General features: G+C 46.3%; 1 protein-coding gene across 1 annotated transcript in view; it reads right to left on the bottom strand.

The window, feature by feature from the left end:
- The window catches only part of LOC144178457 (uncharacterized), a 193,776-nt gene that overhangs the window by 13,362 nt on the left and 158,889 nt on the right, over positions 1 to 21,525 (bottom strand). The window contains exon 3 of the mRNA XM_077706329.1: positions 673 to 781. Coding sequence (XP_077562455.1) covers positions 673 to 732 — 60 coding nt within the window. The 5' untranslated portion in view covers positions 733 to 781. The remainder of the gene's footprint in view (positions 1 to 672; positions 782 to 21,525) is intronic.

Raw genomic sequence — 21,525 nt, forward strand, 5'->3', positions numbered from 1 at the left:
ATCAATCAATCAATCAATCAATCAATCAATCAATCAATCAATCAATCAATCAATCAATCAATCAATCAATCAATCAATCAATCAATCAATCAATCAATTTCTGTAGAGTTCAGTCTAACTCATATATCTGAAAAGAAAACAGTGCAATTGGGAGCGAAGGCGACTATATCATCACGCTGAGTTTTATTTACTTGTCATAATTGCTTTGTGCAGTTGTAAAGAATTCATAATTCCCACTTGCCGTTAATCCATGATCTTCCAGAAAAAAATTATAGTAACAGGAGACTTATCTTGCTTTATTGACGCAAATCAAGTCACAAATTATATCACGTTTCACTGCCCAAGCGACTGCATAGCCACCAGAAGTTCTATTTTAGCGTGTGTAATGAATATCGAATCCGCCCCTCCTAAGCTTCTCCAGGCAGCTCCACAAAATCACGTACAGACCAACGTTTCTCTGTTAGGATAAAACTGTATCCCTTCCAAGTTTGACCAGCATAACTGAGAAGTATGCTCACTCGCAAATTACAAACAATCGTGTTTCGTTTCTTGCGCTCGTTCGGACTGCGCCCACTTCAATCGTGTTGTTTGGTGTCGTGCACCAATTGGCTTAGCCGTCCAAACGCACTGACACCTTGAACTGGGTAGCATTTTTCTTTTTTTGTGGCTCACCTTAGCTTTCTTTTTCTGCAACGACGTATCTTCGGGGTCGCTGGACAGCGTGTCCATCATGACGTCCCCAGCAGGAGCGCCCTTGCCGTGCGACGCAGTAGCGCTTCACCTGCGTCCAAGGGAAAGCAAGCAGATGAGCCCGTGAAGATATCCGCCCTGGAAGGACGTGCAGCCGAACTTTAAAGGGGCCATGAAGACAAAATGCATGCAATTGTTTCATGAGAGACACTGCCTTGTTCCGAATTTATTGCGAACTTAAAAAAAACAACAACAAAAACTAAAGCCATTCCACTCAGCGTGAAAGCGGACAGAACTTGCGTGGAGAGCGCTTAAGCTTTGACTAGTAGAAAAAGAACGAGAAAGACTGCAAAACAGGACGAAGCGCAACTGCAGCGCGAAGCGATGTATGACCTGCAGTATTTTAAAAATAAATAAATAAATAAATAACAACGGATTTATTAACGCAGACTGAACATGTATATACACGTGCTTGTGTGAAAAGAGGCTACAAAAAGTCTGAGCGTATGTGATTACAAGTGCGCATGGTGTTACATGGAGCCAGTGCTCAGTTCTTAGCGCGACAAGAAGTCTATTTCCCTTTTTTGATAAGGTGATAAATGGTGCGCTGACGTGTTCTCCTTCTTTTCCAGACACCATGCAGTAGGTTTGCCATATCTCGCGCTGCATCTTTATCCTTGACCTTGTGGGGAGCGCCTTGGCACGACACCTTCTGGCCTAGAGGGTGTTGCCCAGAGCCCCACGCCGCGAGCTCCCTTCCCTTGCCCTCCTCGCCTGCCATGCGGCTACCGGGCCGCGGAACCTGGGGACGTCGGGGCCCGAGAGATGGCGCTGGCGGACACGGGGCAGCGGGCAGTGGGGTGAAGGAGCGGGCGGTGGTGAGGAAGAGCCGCGCGCGGGGGCGTGTTTCCGTCTCCAAAACGCCGTAACACCAAAACTTCCGGTGACGTCACACAAAAATAAAAAACAAAAAACAAATACGCAGAAGCCGTTTATGCATTAAGTAGTAATAAGGATATTCATAAAAAGTAAAAATATTGCTGCATGTGTAAGCATTTGCATCGAAACGTTTCACGCATTAACGAAAGTGGGGCGGATGCGCCACGAGCGCCTACTAGTGGTAGCAGCAGTTATAAAAAAAAATAATAATATAATAATAAACAGCGGGCGAGCGCGATCATCGTACAGGAGGCGATGGCGCGCTGCTTGTGTTTACATTATCGAGTGACAATGGTTGTGATGGTTGTGATCGCATTGTTGTTCAGCAGTATGCCAAGCTTTTCACATGGACCATTTCAGTGCGGTTGCTTGCCCCGAGGCCCGTCGCCGAACCTGTAATTATCAATGTAATTATTAAGGGTATTTACTAATTAACAGTGAGCGGTAGCGGTATGGTAAAAATGCACACAGACTGCCTTCTATGCGAGTTGTGAGCCGGGAAAGCTGCTTGGCGTTCCGCCTGGACGGAACGATATAAGCAAGGGCTTTCTCGAAATCCCCGTCACCTTATCTTCGCTTGATAAAGAGCGCATCCTGCACCTGTAGTAACTATTTTTAGTCAAGTTCACGAACAAAAACACAGCCTCCGAAAAAGTTGTAGTTCTGTGTATTTTATTTCTGAAATGCAAGGGCGGAAAGTACATTGCACGATTTCTTTCTCAGCCAGCTAACAAACGGTGATATAATCGCTGAGTTGGGACCATTTTTGCAGGGGCCGTGCTCACATTTCTCGAAATTTCTATTTCCCCAGAACGCGTATGTGTCAAAATTGGAAGGTTAGCAGCAAAAGCAGATAATAAGAGCGTTAAAATTAAACTGCACCTGTTGACTGTCATTTGCGAACGGTTTTGTTTATTGACCGTACCATCTAACAGTGGTTCAACTTCAGAGACCAGAGTCACGTCACTTTGTTGGTACAGTGTAGGGTACGGGGCATCTCATAGCACCATTCCCTAGTAGGCTGCATTGCAGGTGCTTAAAATATAAATTATAGCCTACATCTGAGAATGTAATTCCCAAAACCTGTGTCACCGAAATCATGCAGGTGCCACTGACAAAACTTTTTTCACTTATTCTCTACAACTCCAATGCCGCTATCTACCACCAGCTCAGCTCCAATTTCTAAAATTTCAGTAATTGGCGACAGTGCCAGTGTTTCAGTAAACTACTTATGTACTTTATTGCCGCTTTCCAGTTTTTGCTACAATTTGCGTAGACTTTTTGTCCCATTAATTGCAATTTTTGAGGTGAAGATGTGTGCTAGCAGTCCCTTTTTCTTATATTGATTTTATCAATCGTGTGGGGACACAAACCAAAAAAAAATTGCACTTTCTAGCCACCTAATTGCATAGAGGTGATTCCTGTACAAGCTGGGTCAACTTTTCAAGTGTAGTCACACGCCAGGAGCATCTTCTAGTGGTAACAAGGGCCGAGCACCAGGCTTGTACCTATTTTCTCAATAGGTGCCCGGCACCACCAAGGCACACGAATGCACATGGTGACTTCCACAGCAGCGTTGCACACTCTACTCAGTAACCGCCTGTGGTAGGACATGCCGCCAGACTCTTCCTCCCTTTGGCAATGCGGTGTTGTAGAAGGCCGGGGCCCCACCAGATTGACAAAGGTCAGAAGCCCCTCGCAAGGGTAAAGGCAGCTTTCCAGGCGCGAGTTATCCTTTCAAAAGTCCGCACTCGACCAGGGACACCTGTACCCATTAAAGAAACCAGTGGGTGCCCGGCGGTGCACAGATTCGAACCCAGTACTTCCCTCATATGAGGCAAGTGCAGTACCTCTGAGCCATCGCTGATGAGGCATAGCCACATTCCGTTTCTGCAGTGCACTGCAGAAAAGTTGTGTCCACGTAATCCAGGAACACACTGACCGCCAGACTCATAGGCTTTTCTGCAGAGGGTTTTCTGACACCAGTGCTTAAGGCAGTTGCAGACTGCCTCTGTATTAAGTTTAAAAGGCAAAACAAAAATGCACAATCCCCATGAAAACAAGGTGAAAGTGATGCCGTATCTTCATAAGCCGTCGCACAACATAAAGAAAATTATTTCATGGCGCAGTGTTCGAGTAGTGTTTTCCGCACCATGAAAGCTGTGCAGGCTGCGCACGCACATTGAAAACGCCAATACTGGGAGAGCTGGCAAACGTGATGGTGGAGGTGTGGGTCCTATACAAAAATTACACTGTTGTGTTCATGAGAAGCACCAACTTCACAGTCTCAAGCCCTGGCATGTTCTCTCACCGCGGCTTCATGGCTGTAAACAAGAGGTGTGCTTGAGAAGCAGCGGCTTTACAGCCCGAGGGCCTCACATGAATCCATTCCAGCGTACTACATAAGTCTGCAATTCTTGCCGTAGCCTTCTAGTCAGAAGCAACAGCCCACCTCTGCAAAGGAGCAACATTAGCACCTCGAAGGACTGACATCAAACCATTGCAACCTGCTGGGCAACCGGTTCCTATTCTTACTGCAGCTGTACAGCCAGAATATTCTTGAAATGCAGCAACATGAAGCGCTAAGGTCCTGAACTATTCTGATATGCCGCATCATTTTCTATTCTTACAGCAGCTGCATAATCAGATGCAACTGTGCATGCTTGAAAATCAGTGACACATCACTCTAAAGCCCCTCCAACTCGTCATAGTTGCTAGAACAATAATAACTTCCAAGTGTATGGAAGAGGTGTTGAATCTAAACAAACTAAATATTTATGGGAAGTCTCTGAAAAAATTGTCCCACGTGGTAGAATAATGGCTCTATCGTTGTAAGGGGACGCTGGACACCTGACTGTTTGCCAATACACTTTGTAAACTCCTTTGGAAAAATTTTTACTCTACTGTTAAACTGCACAAGCACCAAAATGTAATCATGAAACTCCAGCCATCACTATGAAGCACATTTTTATTGCTCACGAAGGTCATTTTACAAACTCTGAAGAAAAATAAAGGAAAGATAAACTGCTGGGTTCATTTCTCAGAAATGCACTGCACAATTCCAAAATAACTTTAATAGCTGACGACACTTCAGACAGAATCCAACACTGCCAACAAAATAACGGCAATTTGAGATCAGTACACCCTTAGTCGGCCCCTTTGATGCCACTTTCATTAGCAACGGGAACAACGAACCAGCAGCGTAGCAGGCATAATGAAACACTGCGTGTAATTGGATTTTTAAAATCAATTTATCAAAAACATGTGAAGTAATGCCGCGGGGCCACACTTTCAGCTTTCTGCAATGACGGGGTCCAAATCCAGCAATGTCTTTGGTTCCTTTTTCATAACTTGTAAAGAATACTACTGTAGTGTCCTATGTAGTGGCACTGTCATCCCGTACTCCAGAAACACAGCTGCGTGTGGAAATTGCGGCGCACAAAAGTGACAACTGTCAACCTCCGTAGCCCGCGGTTGAACCTGCTTCACGTGTGGCCGCCTCGAGGTCACTTTCAACAGTACTGTCGAAGTTTGCGTCGCGGGTGTGGAAGAGTCGCCGAAATTGTTCCAGAGGAAGACGCTGAGAGTGTCATGAACATTCTTACTGTTCACACTGATAATTAAGCGTACGGGTGTCTACTTTGATGTCGGGGTTCAACCTGTTTTTCTGGCATCACCCCGGCACATCATAAAATTTTTAGTGGACACGGTCAGCTGTGTCGATAATGGGAGAACAAAGCTTTCAAAACCTGTTCAGAGACCAAGCTGAGCTGAAGAAATCGCAACTAACATTACTGGATTTTTCACGTCGACAAATTCCTGTGCGTGGACAGTTCCCTGCCCTGACTGTGCACAAATCGGAAACAGCTGTAGTGACTTTCCACATTACCCAAGTGGAACATCACTTCTGGGTATTGATGCCGTACAAGCTTTTGGCCTCCAGATTGTGGGCACAGAATTACACTGCCTTACTGTGGCCAAACATTGACACAAACCAAGTAAAACATTGACACAAGGCCCCAAAATGCTACGCCCCGAAATGCATCCACAGCACTCAAACAAGTTGTCACCGCCCACCACGAAACCACGCCAGTCTGAAGAAATAGTGTCTCTGGTGACGTCTGTACGTCAAGATGAACTGAGGCAAGCGACAGTGGAGGATAACACTCTACGAGAAGTTTCCCGTTACGTGCAGACATCGTGGCCGCCCCGCAAGAATCAGGCACCTAAGCTGACTCCATACTATGAAGTCCAAAAGGAGTTGACAGCAGTTGATGGCATGCTCTTCCGTACTAAGCGCATCGCAGTTCCTGTCAAGCTCACAGCAAGTTTTGTCCAGCTGGCTCACAAATCCCACCCTCGTATCGTGAAAACCAAACAATGCCTACAAGAGAAGTATGATGGCCAGGGTTCGGCAAACATGATGAAACAGCTATCCGCAGTTCCGTTTGTCAGCATGCGGAAAAAAGTGCCAAGATCTCACCCACACCACTTCAGCCAATTCCTCTTCCTGACAAACCTTGGGACAAGATAGCTATTGACGTTGTTGCTCCTTTTCAGCGTGCACCTGGAGACTAACGATTTGCCATTTAAGTAGTTGATTATTTTTCAAAATGGCCAGAAGTGGCTTTTTGCACTGACGCTACCACTCACACGGCGACGAAGTTGCTTCTAGCACTCTTCGTACGTGAGGGTTACCCTACTGAAATAGTGTCTGTTCATGGTCGACTTCACATCAAGGGAATTTGAGTCCTTCCTTGAAGACCGTGGAATCAACCACATCTTTTCTGCCGTGTACAACCCACAGGCAAGTGGTCTCGTTGAGATTTGATCGTATACTGAAGTCATACATGCAACTGGCTCTGCTCGAGCAGCGTCCAGTGAAGGAAACTGTGACTGAGTACTTGGGAGTATACAGAGCCACCCCTCGCAGCACCACCGGTCTCTCCCCGGCCGTTCTTCTACATGGCCGACACATGAGAACTTCTTTGGACGTCATTGGTCAGCTGACAGCTGACTTCAGCACAAATCCTTCACGGGAGATGAGCCCGCTAGGAAAAAGAGTCCCAGAGTGTGAACGAAAAAGTAAGGCATACGCTGAGCAACAGCGAGCTGCAAGAGTCCCCAAGTTCCAAGTTGGCACCTACATACGAGTGAAGAAACCAGTTCCTGGGCCAGTTCCTGACTCCAAGTTATGGACCACTATTAAAAATCCACAAAAAAATTGGCCGCTGGTCCTTCTATCTGGAAGACGGTCTAACTTGGAACGCTTCACAGCTATCAGCGGTCCCAAAAGAGGCATCACCAGGGCAAGAAACTAAGGACAACTCTTGCACGTACAACATGCCCCTGTTGACGGACTACCAAAGTACAGCTGCACCATCGAAGACTTGGATCACTGCACCTGGGGGTCCGCCACAAACACAATCTGCGAGTTCATCCGCAGATCAACTTGAGTCTTCACGCACTGTACCATCACATGTGCCACCGAGCCCACCACAGCCGCAAGGTTCGCAGCCACAAAGTCTGGCTCCAGGCTCTGGCACTGAGGAGTGCAGTGTACCGGTAGAGGGAAATGGACTTAATGCCAGGGCCACCACCTGACCGGCCCAGGAGAAATCGCAGACCTCCAGTGCACTTCCAAGATTACGTGCAGTGATTCGACAGCTGTCAGGGCTCATACAGACAGTGACTGTATTGGTGATTTCTGCACACAAACAGTGACCGTATTGGTAATTTGTGCAGACAGGACTGTCTAGTCCAATGATTGTTTGTTCCCCGGGAGGGAAAGATGTAGTGGCTCGCAGAAGCACCAGGTGCCACCATATTATCCGTAGATGCCAACATGTGGCACCACCTATGTAATATGCGTACACACACACACACACACACACACGATGTGCAGTGCAGTGTATCTGTACAGCCGACATAACTACTCATGCTTACGAACAACCATAGTCCATAGCAGTCATGAAACACTCTATATAACGCCAGCGCATTTGATTACCTGAACAATATTCGCGCTCGTTCATAGTGCTTTGTTTGTAAGATACGCAGTCTCAGACGATTGTGTACAGGATAAAAACGCATCGTTGCTCCGATTGTACTACCGCCCAGAGCAACCTGCGAAACCACTCCGTAAAGGATACCTTCCGTTGTCATTAGAGTGAACTAGAATGTGAGTTGTAACACCAGCTACGTAGGCCTCACGTTTAACGTCGGGTGAGCCCATGTTCACAGCCAGAAAAAGAACCCTTGTAGCTTGTCACCACTGCTGTCGTAGAACAAAGCCACTCAAATTCCATCAGGGAGATTTTACACAGACACACATCACACCAGCAACAAATAAAGCCAGGACGTTCTCGGCAGGAGATAGGTGACGACGCTACGAGTAAAAACAGCCCACCACGACTCCCTCACGCACAAATGACGACTCGGCAAGACACACACGGCGCAGACGACTTTAGAGCCTTATGATGCACTACATTCGTACAGTTCCTACACAAACTTCGTGGGACGAATCGCACATCAGAAAACGCCATTGTGTCTTTTTTTTTTTTTTTTACGGGTGCTTTCTACCACTAGTGCCACTAGTAGGCGCTCGTGGCGCATCCACCCCACTTTCGTTAATGCGTGAAACGTTTCGATGCAAATGCTTACATGCGCAGCAATATTTTTACTTTTTATGAGTACCCTTATTACTACTTAATGCATAAACGGCTTCTGCGTATTTGTTTTTTGTTTTTTATTTTTGTGTGACGTCACCGGAAGTTTTGGTGTTACGGCGTTTTGGAGACGGAAACACGCGCGCGCGGGGACTCGGGAGAAGTGTGATGATGGTGTGTGTGTGTATGCCCGGACGGGCGACAGCGTGGTGGAAGATGTAAGTAAAGAGTTCTTTCACGCAACCGCAGTGTGCCTCATTCCTTGGCATGCCGTAGAGAGCAGGCCCACAACCTCAGGAGCACTGTCGTTTTATGGTACTCCGGCGTGCATTAAGATCTTGCATAATGCTGTGCCAAGTTGGTCGGCGCGTTTATCTTGTGTTCCCAGAGCCGTTCATTTTTTATTGTGTTCCCGGAGCCGGAGCCCTTTTGTACCCTTTTTTCAGACAAGCGCGTGTATATACATGTTCAATCTGCGTTAATAAATGAGTCGTCCTGTTTTGTAGCCTTTCTCGTCCTTGTTCTACTAGTCAAAGTTTAAGCGCTCTCCACTCAAGCTATGCAGCACCAACTAGCCCCTACAGATGCCCTGTTAAAGCGGACAGAAGTGCAGAGAAAGTGATTCGCCAAAATGGGCTGTGGCGCCGTTATCAGCTCACTGCTACCACCCAAAGCAATTCAAATTTCCCACCTTCGCAGTGCTCGCGCGCCCCCTGCCTCAGCGCCAGCGGGAGTTCTGTTCTTTTTGTGCTTGCTTTTCTTCCCGCACGTGCCGGCGTCGCACTGTAATTTTTTTTTTTCACTTACTATCTCAAAAACCAACCCAATGAGCGTTCCGAACTGAATGAACGCGGGTGCTGCCGGTTAGTTATACATATATTTTGCGTCAAATGTACCTGCAGTTTTCTTCGCGCTAAACAACGGGGAGATGTATGACAACCGGCAGCGTTTCACGAGTCCCGAATGGTTATGACTATTTAAACCACTTGGTTTTCGAAGCCTCTGCGGGATGCCCTACGACGGAACGCCTGGCTCTACTTGGTTCCGTTATCTCACGGCACCGCCTGATTCCGGCAGTCGTCTGACATCGACCGTTACAGTGAGCTAAGACGACAAGGCGAGCCCCTAAAGTGCTCCGCACTAACAATAATATAGATATTAGAGAAAACATGTGAAGCAGCAGTGACTCCTTGGCCACTTTACGGCAATAATTCTGTGACGTCACAGAATCTTGTTTGTGCGATTGGCGGACGCCGAACACGTGACTGTGACACGTGACTGGATGATTGTAGTGGGGCCCCTAGTTCCGTTTGATCGCGTCACTTGAATGGTACCGTACAGTTAACACACTGAAAACTGTTTCCAGTGCTGGCCCTTATTACTTCACTCCAGCCTATAACACACCACTGTAGCGCACAATTTGAAATTTTTTCTATGCTTCTTGCTTTTTTTTGGTTAAGAAAGGTATTTCGTGGCTGGAATATAGCTGAGCGAACTATTGAAGCGTAGTTCTTTAAGAATAAATAGAGTTGTATGTTGTCTTCATGGCCCGTTTAAGGCACAGCGAAGGACGAAGAGGACAGTCCGCGGAAGCGGGTGTAAGTCATCCATAGGCGTGAGCAATTTACTGCTGAAAAGGGAAAAAAAGAACACCAGTTGTATTTTTATTGAACGTGAAACGAAGAAACAAATAAAAAGCTCCGAAAAAGTCAGAAAGGCACTTCTGAACATAATTATATGCTTAACATCTCGAGCTATTCAAGGACTGGACTCTTTCCGTTAACTGAAGTGCCCATTTGTTTTCGATTATGAAATCCTTAATAATATTTTTCCGAAAAATATTTTGGGTTCGACGTTCATCGCATTTCAATGGCTACGTATAGCAATGGTCAAGGCATGTAGCACGACCCATTAATTCGTAGCCGAACATGAACCCTGCCGATAGCAATGCTTTCTGTGAATTTTTGCTACAAGGAAAAAGCTCTCTCCCTTCCTGTTTTGTGCCTGCATTCCCCCAGTGCAGGGTAGCAAACCGGGCTCTACACCTGGTTGACCTCCCGGCCTTTCCTTTCTTTTTTCTTCTTCGTCTTCTCGTTCTCACGAGTTGCGTCAATTAGTTCTCCAAACTCAAATGCAACTGCGAGGGCTCAGAATTCTGGTCGTTTAAAACATTCCGTTTAGCTTTTGTAAACCCGTACAAATACGACTACACTCGATCGGTCCGTGCAGTGCTCTTATACGAGGGCATTGAAGGATGTTAATGTATACCGTTGGTGCACGATTCATTCGAAAAGCTTGAAAAAGAGTGGCTCGTGGCTGGACACAAGAGCATATGTTTACTACTATGCGCGTTCAAAAAAAAAAAAAATCGTGCGACTCCCCCTTTCAGTTTTTCCAACCTATTACTCAGCTATGATTAGTGTTCTCACGTGGGGGCTCAAATACAAATACAGCCCAATTTTGTTTCCAAATTTGGTTTGTAGGCCTGGGCCTCGTATTATTTCTTTATCACGTGTATCCTAGCGCGACAAGCCCACATCTGTCTTAATGAGAGAGAGAGAGAGAGAGAGAGAGAGAGAGAGAGAGAGAGAGAGAGAGAGAGAGAGAGAGAGAGAGAGAGAGAGAGAGAGAGAGAGAGAGAGAGAGAGAGAGAGAGAGAGAGATAGACTTTAATGGACATGGCGATGATGTTAGCCGGGCCGTCGCGCTGGCTTGCTACGCCAGATGATTAAAAAAAAAGAGAAATATAATTGTAACAACGGAAGGATGTAAGATGATGCACACAAAATTTTCAGTTTCATACAGAATGAAGTTTTTCACAAAGCTGTGACCTGTCTTGTGGAAGTAACGCCAAAAGAGCTTTGGTTGCCCGTGCAGGCTGACTGGGACCCGACCGGGAACCCAAACTACCCTTATATCAACTCAAAAACTCATATTATCTTTGTGTATTCAGATCGCCTAATCTGTGCAGCCACTGAAGTGGAAGAACTGGCATAACGCATCGAATTGTCAGATCACACAAATTTCAATCTGCGCAGTTTCCCGCGCTAGAGGCACGGACGAGACACGTGGCCTTGCCCGAAGCGCCACGGTCGCGGAGGCCGGTGGTTGACGGAATCCAGTTCAGCTGTTCCCATCGTAGATGGCGCCACGTGGCTAGGCTTCGCCACCGAAAAGAAAATTCTTTGGAGGCGCACTTTGGGGTGTTTCTCCGCACGACATTGCTGCGCGGAGGCAAAGTTTTTTCGAAGCAACTGTTGGCGGTTACAACGGGTGACGCTTATTTGGCATGTCAAACCACGAGAAAGGGTCTGTGCACTTGTTTGAAGGCGAAGATGATTCCTAGTCACCACTTTTATTACTGATAGAAGTTTCGGCGTAATTTTTTACGCAATGATTATGTCGCATGTACAGTTGCGTCTCCTATTCAGGAGTTGGAATTTTATGGATCACAGACGGATGAATTGATGCTTAAATACAGGAAACGTCATATTCGTTTACAATTTTGGGAAGTTTTCGGAGGTCTATGTATATGGGAATTAGAAATCAATGCTTTGTCGCTAAGTTCTCCTTTCTTTTTCTGTTGAACCGCCACGGGAAATACGTTGTGCCACAACGTTGTGCCGTTGTGCCAACGTTGTGCCGTTGTGCCAACGTTGTGCCAATACGTTGTACATGTGCCAATGTGTACGCTGTGTACTCTCGTATGCCATGATGAAAGGGCGTGAGGAAGCGAAGCTTCTCCATTTATTTTGACGAGGCTTTTCTTTGCATCCGCACGGCTGCATCAGGGAGCGGGGGCATTTTATTAGTTTTGTGAGAGTAACTCGATCTAAATAGTTTCCTCGTAAGGTTGCCGAACACTTTGTAAAAGTAGCAGGTACACGCCACGAAGTGTGTTTAATGAAAAAAATTTAAAAAAGTTTGTCCGTGTTCTTCTGCATAGATGTATGCCAAAGTGAAAAAACTATCAAAGGCGGTTGAGGCCCAGAAAGGAGCGAATACTGTCCTTTCCACTTATTCACCTGGGGATTTTTGTTCTGCTGGCGACGCGGCCGGCCACAGTTACAAGACCATGCAGTGATTGGTGCGAATGAAAGACAATCTCGCTTTCAAAATGCAGTAGAGGAAAATTAACTCCAGATTATTGGGGTCGCTGTATTCTCAGGTTCGCACCTTTTTGCGTGAAGTGCAATATTGCATCGCGCGGAAGAAAGATGGTAGCCAACAATAAGGAAAAGAAGAAAAATAAACTTTACTGTTCACACTGCAGTTTCTCTCTCCATGGCGTGCGCGGCTTTTTGAAACTCAAATCGCAGTCGGTGTGAGCAGTAAGGGTCTTCTTTTTTCGTGGGCTGACCTCTTTAGTGTTCATTAAAGTCTCTCTCTCTCTCTCCTTATTTTTTTTGTATCCGGCTGACGGGCGCAGCATGTTCAGATAGACATCGGTGGACAACGCAATGTTTAAAAAAATTATTTTATTCTATGGATGGTTGTACAAGAGGAGCCAAGGATATCATGGGTTCATCCATCATATATATATATATATATATATATATATATATATATATATATATATATATATATATATATATATATATAGACAGAAGATACGGGTTGGCAGTCAAGAAAACCTCGGAAAGCAAAGGGGAGGTTGTGGTGGGTCATAGAAAGAGATGAAGAATTTTTTTAGTCGAAAAGAAAGCGGTGAAAAAATGCCCGCCGGGTGGGATCCGAACCCACGACCTCCAGAATACCGGTCTGGTGCGATAACCACTACGCTACCGGCGGGGCTGTTTCCCCAGCACTTTCTCGGGTATTTATGTTAAGGTATTTTTGTTTCCTGCACTTGGGGGTGGCAGCCGGCGCCACTCGGACTACTCGGGGTGAAGGGGACCTTCTTTTTAACCCCCGGGCCGTGACTCGAGTGTCTACGACATGTCGAGAGTGGTCGTGGTCGTGGGTTCGGATCCCACCCGGCGGGCATTTTTTCACCACTTTCTTTTCGACTCAAAAAATTCTTCATCTCTTTCTATGACCCACCACAACCTCCCCTTTGCTTTCCGAGGTTTTCTTGACTGCCAACCCGTATTTTCTGTCTTATTTCACGGAGCCCCTCATTTTCCCATTTTCTGATTCGCTATATATATATATATATATAAGCAGTAGAAGAAACTTCTCGAGGAGCCAGAAGAGATAGTTTAGAAAATGGTTGACTCAAGATTAAAAACAAAAACAGTGGTTGACTGATGTTTCGAGTAGGGGACCAGTCTTCATCTGATGAAGACTGGTCCTCCAGTCGAAACATCAGTCAACCACTGTTTTTGTTTTTAATCGTGAGTCAACTATTTTCTCAACTATATATATATATATATATATATATATATATATATATATATATATATATATATATATATATATATATATATATATATATGTAGCGAATCAGAATGGGAAACGAGGGGCTCGTCGAAATAATACAGAAATAAGGATTGGCAGCCGACAATGCCAAGGAAAGCAAAGGGGGAGGATGCGGTAGGTCATTTAAACAGATAAAGAATTTCTGGAAGAAAGAAAGTGGAGAAAAAATGCCCGCCGGTCGGGATTCAAACCCACGACCTCCAGAATACGCGTCTGGTGCGATGACCACTACGCTACCGGTGGGGCTGTTTTTCCCCTCCACTTTCTCGGGTATTTAGGTTAGGGAATTTGTTGTCTGCGCTTAAGGGTGGTAGCCAGCGCCACTCGGAATACTCGGGGCGAATGGGACCTTCTTTTTTTACCCCCGGGCCGTGACTCGAGCGTCTACGACATGTCAAGAGTGGTCGACCGACGTTGAACCCTCTTAAGCTTTCTATGGCACCAAGACTGCCAGAACAGAGACCCTCGCTATGCATGTAGCGAATCAGATTGTGATATGAGGGCTCGTCGATCGAAATAATACAGAAATAAGAATTGGCAGCCAACAATGCCAAGGAAAGCAAAGGGGGAGGATGCGGTAGGTCATTGAAACTGATAGAGAATTTTTGGAAGAAAGCAAGTGGAGAAAAAATGCCCACCGGGTGGGATCGGAACCCACGACCTCCAATATATATATATATATATATATATATATATATATATATATATATATATACATATATAGACAGAAAATAAGGGTTGGCAGTCAAGAAAACCTCAGAAAGCAAAGGGGAGGTTGTGGTGGGTCATAGAAAGAGATGAAGAATTTTTTTAGTCTTTCTGACTCAATCTTTTTGAATATTTCTGACTCAAAAAATTCTTCACCTCTTTCTGTGACCCACCACAACCTCCCCTTTGCTTTCCGAGGTTTTCTTGACTGTCAACCCTTATTTTCTGTCTTATTTCACCGAGCCCCTCATTTCCCATTCGCTATATATATATATATATACACACACACACCGGGTGCGCGAGGTATTTGAGAACGCCTTTCCTTGTCGCCCTACACACCAGCAGCCTCATCATATATCTATAGGCGTGCGGCTTCTTGTTCGTTAAGATGGAAGTGTACAAGTTGAAGCAGGAAATGAAACTTCATGCAGTCCTCGTCGCGCTGGCCGCTCACCACAGCGACTTGGAAATTGCCACCTTTCTGAAAGCAGCGAGCTGTTTCGTTAACACGGTGCGGACAGAACTGATGTGTTGTGGCAGTGACGTGGCATCTGTGGCGAAAAGAAAAAAGCGCAGTCAGCGGTCAGACATTGTCAGAACTCCTTAATTTCTCCGGCGGTGGTGTTATCCGTTGTTCGCAATGAGGGTGACGTCGTGCCGCCACACTTTTTTGCAGGACTCCGTGTTAATTTTGCTGGTTGCGTGGATGTGCTTGCAACCGTTGTGAAGCCATCGATAGAGAGTGTTTCAAAATGAAGACCAGATGTCTGTCAGAAAGAGTCGACTCCTACCCACATCACCTGCGTCACCGAATAGTGGCTGGCTGACAACTTCTGCGACCATGTCACTCCCAACTTGTGGCCTGCTAGTCCTCGAGATTTAAATCCGCTCGACTACTATGTCTGGGGCGTCGTTTAGAGAGAGACCAACAAAGGGCCACATAATACAAAAGACTCGCTGAAGACCGCCATTTCTCACTCAATTACCAACATCTCTAAGGAGCACCTGATTCGTGCATGCAGCCATTTGCGAAGGCGAATCGAATCGCTTATTGCTGCCGATGGCGGATTCATTGCGTAGTTATTGAAACAAAGCATAATAGAAGTACTTCACAAAGTTTCGTGAAAATATGGCTGATTTTGCTAGAGATATTCTGTTGCGCCTGACGCCAATGTTCTGTTCTCAAATACCTCGCGCACCCGGTATATAATTTGGATTGAGGGGTGCGTCAGACGGACATAATTAAGGCCGTAAGCACCCGTGATGGTTTCATTATTTTTTGAAGGACTAAATTATAAAGGAATACAGCAGGCAAAGCTTGATTATACTACTGTCGGCAGACGGTGGACGAAAAATTGAGCCAAAACTTGCATATAACGAAATCGATTATATTTCCCGTCGCTGCTAATGCTGACACTAAAAGCGCGCCGACGAACGGCATTTGAGTTTCCAGACAGCGTAGAGTTCTTTTATCTTCCTTGAGAAGCTTGGGTAACTCAAGCAGCGCCTTGTTTCCTTTTAGGCCTTTATGCGAAAAAAAAGTGAATAAATTGCGGGGATAAATGAATCACTACAAGAAATAAATCGCAGGATTTCAGACCTGCTTTTACTTGTACTCACTGGGTCCGCATATCTCAAGCTCAGGGGAGATGTAGTGCCTACTCAACGAAATCTGAGCCAAAGCTGAAATACCGACGAATCCGTCCGTAATTCTAGAAATAAAGTAAATGAATTCCCTGCCGCTGCACATTAAGTTCCTGCCTTTTCCCCCAGTTTCATGATCGCGTACATCATTTTTATTCTTTCTTACTGCAGGGAGATGCAAAGAAGGCCGCTTCTGCGTAATTGGACTCGACGGGTACGGAAGAAACAGGCAAATGCAGACACAAGAAGGAGCTACAAAATATCCGCCGGTTGCCCGGTAGCTTTTTGCCGGGAAATATCACTCCGCTGGTGCTTTCTCAAGCGAAGCTATTATGGATAGAGTTTCGCGGATTTTTGTTGCCCGTCAACGAAAACTCCCGAGGCTTCACGTGTCTTTACAGAGCGAGACGTCGGAAAACAAACGTTCCGGTTTGTGACCCTTCATGTTTCAAACGGCCTATAATTTTGACGGTCACTGCACAGTTATAGAACCCACCGGGATGTTCGTCGCCCTCACGAAAGAAACTCAGGTCTTGGTCTAAAGCACGACCACATGCTCTGAACACGTCGAGAAAGCATTTAATTGTGAAAACTTAACTTACTAGATAATTAGAAAAGCTCTCTTCGATATGTTCTACTCGCAATCCTGAAGCCTGGAAAGTAAAAAAAAAATGCTGAACAAAGTATGGAGAAAAAATGTTGCGATACAGATTGCCGTCTTTACTAAATAATTTTCAAGAAATTTCTGCTATTCCTTTTTCCCATATACGCAGCATCTTTATACAGAACTCATGATGTTGTTACAAGGATAAATATTTCCCTCTTTCTCGATACTGTGTTTGTAGGTTCCTATATTTCCAAACCCTGCTTAGTGTGTATTTTCAGTACTGTTTATAGTCGCTGTATATATTGTATAAACCTTGGGTTTTTTGGTTGCGTTGATGTTTGTTAATATTGGCCAATGCCGCTTGCCGCCTGTCGCATACGGGGGCTGGGGCTATAAGTCAAGCTGTTCCACAGCTTTTTTCCCGGCTTCGCGCGAACGTGTTTGTTGTTGTTTTTTGCTCAAATCAAATCAAAACAATTCAAATCAAATCAAATCAAATCAAATCAAATCATAAAGTTGTCCTAGTGCAGTACCACTGTCAAGACAAGGGTTCCGTATATTTTGGTTCTACGTGTGCAAGAACGCCTCGCGGCATAGCCAACGTTATCGCGAATGCCCAACAGAAAACGGCTGTATCTGCACGTTTCCCCTTAGGGACTAAGGCGTTGCGCTGCTGAGCACGAGGTCGCGGGTTCGATTCCCGGCCGCGGCGGCCGCTTTTCTGATGGAGGCGAAAAGCAAAAACGCCCGTGTGTTCGAGATTTCGGCGCATGTTAAAGATCCCCGGGTGGTCAAAATTAATCCGGAGCCCTCGACTACGGCGCGCCTCATCGCCTGCGTTGCGTCGGCGCGTTAAACCCCACAATCAATCATCATCCTCCTTATGGATGACCGCCGTCAACCCCCAAGAGAAATAATATTTGCTCATACCTTTCGCGTGAATTATGTGTCATTTCTATGTTGTGGTCATCCACATTCACACAGTTGAGTGGCTCATAATTTTTTTTTTTGTTGAAGGCATTGCCGTATCAGCCATCGTGTGTAGGATGATGCTCGAGGCTTAAATGTACCCCTAGAAAGAAAACAACGCTCAGAATATCTGTATCCGATTTTTGTTCTTCAGAAAGGATGAGAAGCAGCGCTCGCGTGGCATTAACTTCGCAGCGATTGTAGAATAAATGACACTTTTGGTAGGAAAATGGTGATATCAGTCGAGCGCAACTGAAAAGCGGTGCGGTAATTGTGTGTAACAGTGATCGGCTTCTCATTCATTAAAAAAAAAAGAGAGAGAGAGACAGTAAGGATGCGCCAACTATGCAATATCCTGCGAAAAAGTCGAACATTTCTGCTTGTTAAAGTGTGTCCAATACCGCACTGCGAGTGCGTGCTACTCTGTGGGTATGCAATACCTTTGCAAAATTCGGAGTACGCACACAGTATTCAGAGTACGGGCACACGTTTTTAAAACCTGGTATTTTACAGCGTTGCCTGTATAAATGTTACTGTGGGTATGCAACGCTTTGCTCGACTGACAGCTCCAACTTCCGGGTATGCGGCATAGTTTAGAAGCTTAGGTTTAAAGTTGCGCTTAGAAGTTCCACGACGTCACCCGGTCCGTGCAGCTATAGGTGTAATGAGTTCGACTAGTACTCTATCGAATGGGTACCGGTTGAAGACTTCAGACCTCAAAGTGTGACGTTAGACATAATGTTCGATATTTAGGCTTAACGTTGTGAAACCTTAACGTTGATCCTAACGGGCGCCAAGCAACGTCATACTCATAGTAGTAGTCTGAGCTGCTGGTACCGGTTGTCGATGTTAGGCCCAACTTCATTTCGCCGCAAACCCGCGTCCTTCTTTCCTTAGCTGCGCATCAAATTTTCGGTTCTAAGTATATTTCTCCCATGTTGAAAGTATAGGGTAGACGGCCACAGCCGAGCTTATTATACGACAAAATCAGGGTGTACACGGGCTTCTGTTTTACGACGATATCCTCCACTTTTTAAATAGAGACGGAACCGGCCGGTTTATAGAGCGCATGAGAAATACCGTGTGTCCCTCCATGACTCTTTGCTGGTCGCTAGAAGAACCTATTGCATTCATATCTTGCTTGTTTAGAAGCTGCACACTTAATTCTTTACGACGAAATAAGGGCAACCAGACGTGGACTCTAATTTAAAATTTAAATCAACCCGCCTACAAGTATTTCCTTGTAAAACCAAGTTTCTCTGGAAGTGTCGGGTATACCCTCGATTTCAGCCAGTAGTCTCGGGAGCATCCCCAATTCTTCGCAGAAATATCACAGCGCTGCTTTCCACGAACGACATCCTATTAACGCTTCCCCGGCTCTTTTTCTCGCCTCAGGCGACGCACACTGATCCCCGAATTGCGCCAGGCGAATCAGGCCATGTCGTCCCCGAGGGAACAACCGGCGAAATCGGGATACGAAGTCCCTTGGAGTCAAGGCCCTGGATACAACCCGTGTCAGGCAGCCACGCGAAACTTTAATGACCACGACGACGACAACAACGACGGGAAAACCTATAAGACATGCAAGGGCTCCGCGAGGAGTCAGCCTGCTCCGTTATTGGGCAACAGGTTTACAGGCGGGAAGCGTAGAAGTGTCGAGAATCTCGCCGCTTGGTCGTTTGCTCGGTCGGTAGGAGACAACGGAGGCGTCCGCACGGTTGCTGCTGACCGCTGATTCCATGACGGCCCTGGGCTAAAATGGCCTGTTTATTCTACACCTAGCAGGCACATCCACGTTTATTCGCGGTCATTGCCTTGCGGTACGGAGAAATATCGTTAAGGCGGAGCGGGCGGAACGCTGGCCGAACGAAAATCCCCAAAGCGCCGCACGCAGCGGTAATCCCGTTTCTTGCCCTCTTGGGCAAACGTTTTTCGGGCAAACGTCTGCAATGTACACACGCAGCTTCTCTGAATCTCCCTGCCTCAGAGCGGCGTAGTAAGAAGTTGCGACTGAGCGAAATGCTGTGTTTACAAAAGTTTACAAATGAGAAAACTGTGTCTTTCCTCCACACGTGCACCCGCGTTTCGTTTGCGTCGAGTGCTCCTTGCCTTTCCTCCCGGGGCGGTGTCAACGCCACCAATATTAAAGTACGCTTGCGAGCCCCTTTGTCGTTCAATTTTCGAGCTCGGGTGCATGACAGCAATTTAGACAGACTGTTTAAGGATTTCACTCACTTTTGTCGAAGGAGAGTATTTGGTCGGGCTACTCCCCCGCAAGCATCGGCTGTTCGATGATGATGATGATGGCAATTGAAAATCCGCATTAGTTATAAACCCGTTATTTCTGTGGCTAGGCGTTTTCACTGCCTACATTGCCTAGCAGCAAGCAGCTATAAAGGCACTGGGCTGCTGTTTTCCTTTTCCCCTTCCTCCACCGAGCAGCGTGCCGGCGATGAAATTGCGGCAAACATCCAGATTTTATCTTCCAATGAAGATCTTTCCGTTTCTCTCCCCCTCTCTCTCCCCCTCCTTTTCTACATCTGTCTGTCAGGCGGCTTTTGCCTGACAACGGGGAGTCCGTGGAGTTTTGAAAAGATGTAAACGGCGTGTCCCGGCTTTTTTGTTCGTTTTTTATAAGGACACGTACAACCGACAGGTTTAAAGTTGCAAGAAATTTAATTAAATAAAATCAAGATAAGAGAGAGAGAGAGATAGATGATATTCCTACTAATGTCACTCAAGGGATACCAAGCGTATAATTAATCAGAAGGATGGCAAGTTGGGCTAGTTGCTTCATAGTGACCATATCGAACAGGCAGCGAAAAAAGGACGGGATCCGGGAAACGGGTGCAAACTTGTACCTGTAGGACCTTATGCCAAAGGGCATACTGTCGCAATTAAAAAAAAGAATTAGCGACGACACAGCGTTAGTTCTGCTTTTGTCCCGTCCTTTTTGCGCTGCCTGTTCGATATGGTCACTATAATTAATCAATCGCGCAGATACACTTACCGCGAGAAAAAGTTAGTATAATTTCATAAAACAAGTCCGCATGCCATAAAACCTCAGTGTGACGTAGCCGGTAGCATCAACGGTTAGAGTAACGTCCACCCACACGGCGCACGCGGGAAGAGGCAGCGCGTGGCAGTATCGGTTTGTTTTGCTCAATTAAACGTCTACCGGGTGGATATGGCAGGATCTCTGCAGTGTAAAACACCCGCCAATGCCTCGCACCCCTCTAGCCGGCAGCGCGAGCCAGCATATTTTTCCTTATTTTTAATATTTAAAGGGAAACCGCGTTGTCAGAAGAAAGCCACGGCAAAAAAAAAAAAAAAAAAAAAAAGGCTGCGGCTTAGCTCAGCCAATCTTGGATATGCAAAGCAAAGGCTTGGCTTAGTCTAGTTGGGTCTTGGTTTCGCTTGGTTAACCTTTCCTTGGATGTAGCTGTATTGCCGATTACTGCTCAAAGCCGTTCGGTCCCGTGAAACGCTCGCTGGAGGAGGCCCGGCCTCGCTGTCATTCACTGCGAACGCGGCGTTCCTCTTCGTCGGGCGCAAGACTAGTCACGTAGCCCGAGACGACCCAGCGGCGCATGCGTGGGAGGCGGCGGGGTCGGTCGGCTGCCGATCAGCTGAGCGCCCGCAACCGCGGCGGCCGCCGCTTTTATTTGAGCAGAACGACTGAAAACGGGGCCTTGTGCGCAGCGCGGAAAGCGGGCCCGGCGAATCACGCGATGCGCTTCGAGGGGCGGGTCGCAGGGGCTGCGTATGCGGTCAAAAGGTGAACTTGCCCATCCGCTGCGAAACCGCTGGACGAAGGTAGTAAAGCTTTGCTTTATAAATAAAACGGCCCCCACATTCTTACCGTTGGCTGCAACGCGCTCC

Source organism: Haemaphysalis longicornis, unplaced genomic scaffold, assembly GCF_048455015.1.
Source record: "Haemaphysalis longicornis isolate Haplotype H1 unplaced genomic scaffold, Haemaphysalis longicornis Haplotype H1 scaffold_4, whole genome shotgun sequence".
In the NCBI taxonomy this organism is placed as follows: domain Eukaryota; kingdom Metazoa; phylum Arthropoda; class Arachnida; order Ixodida; family Ixodidae; genus Haemaphysalis; species Haemaphysalis longicornis.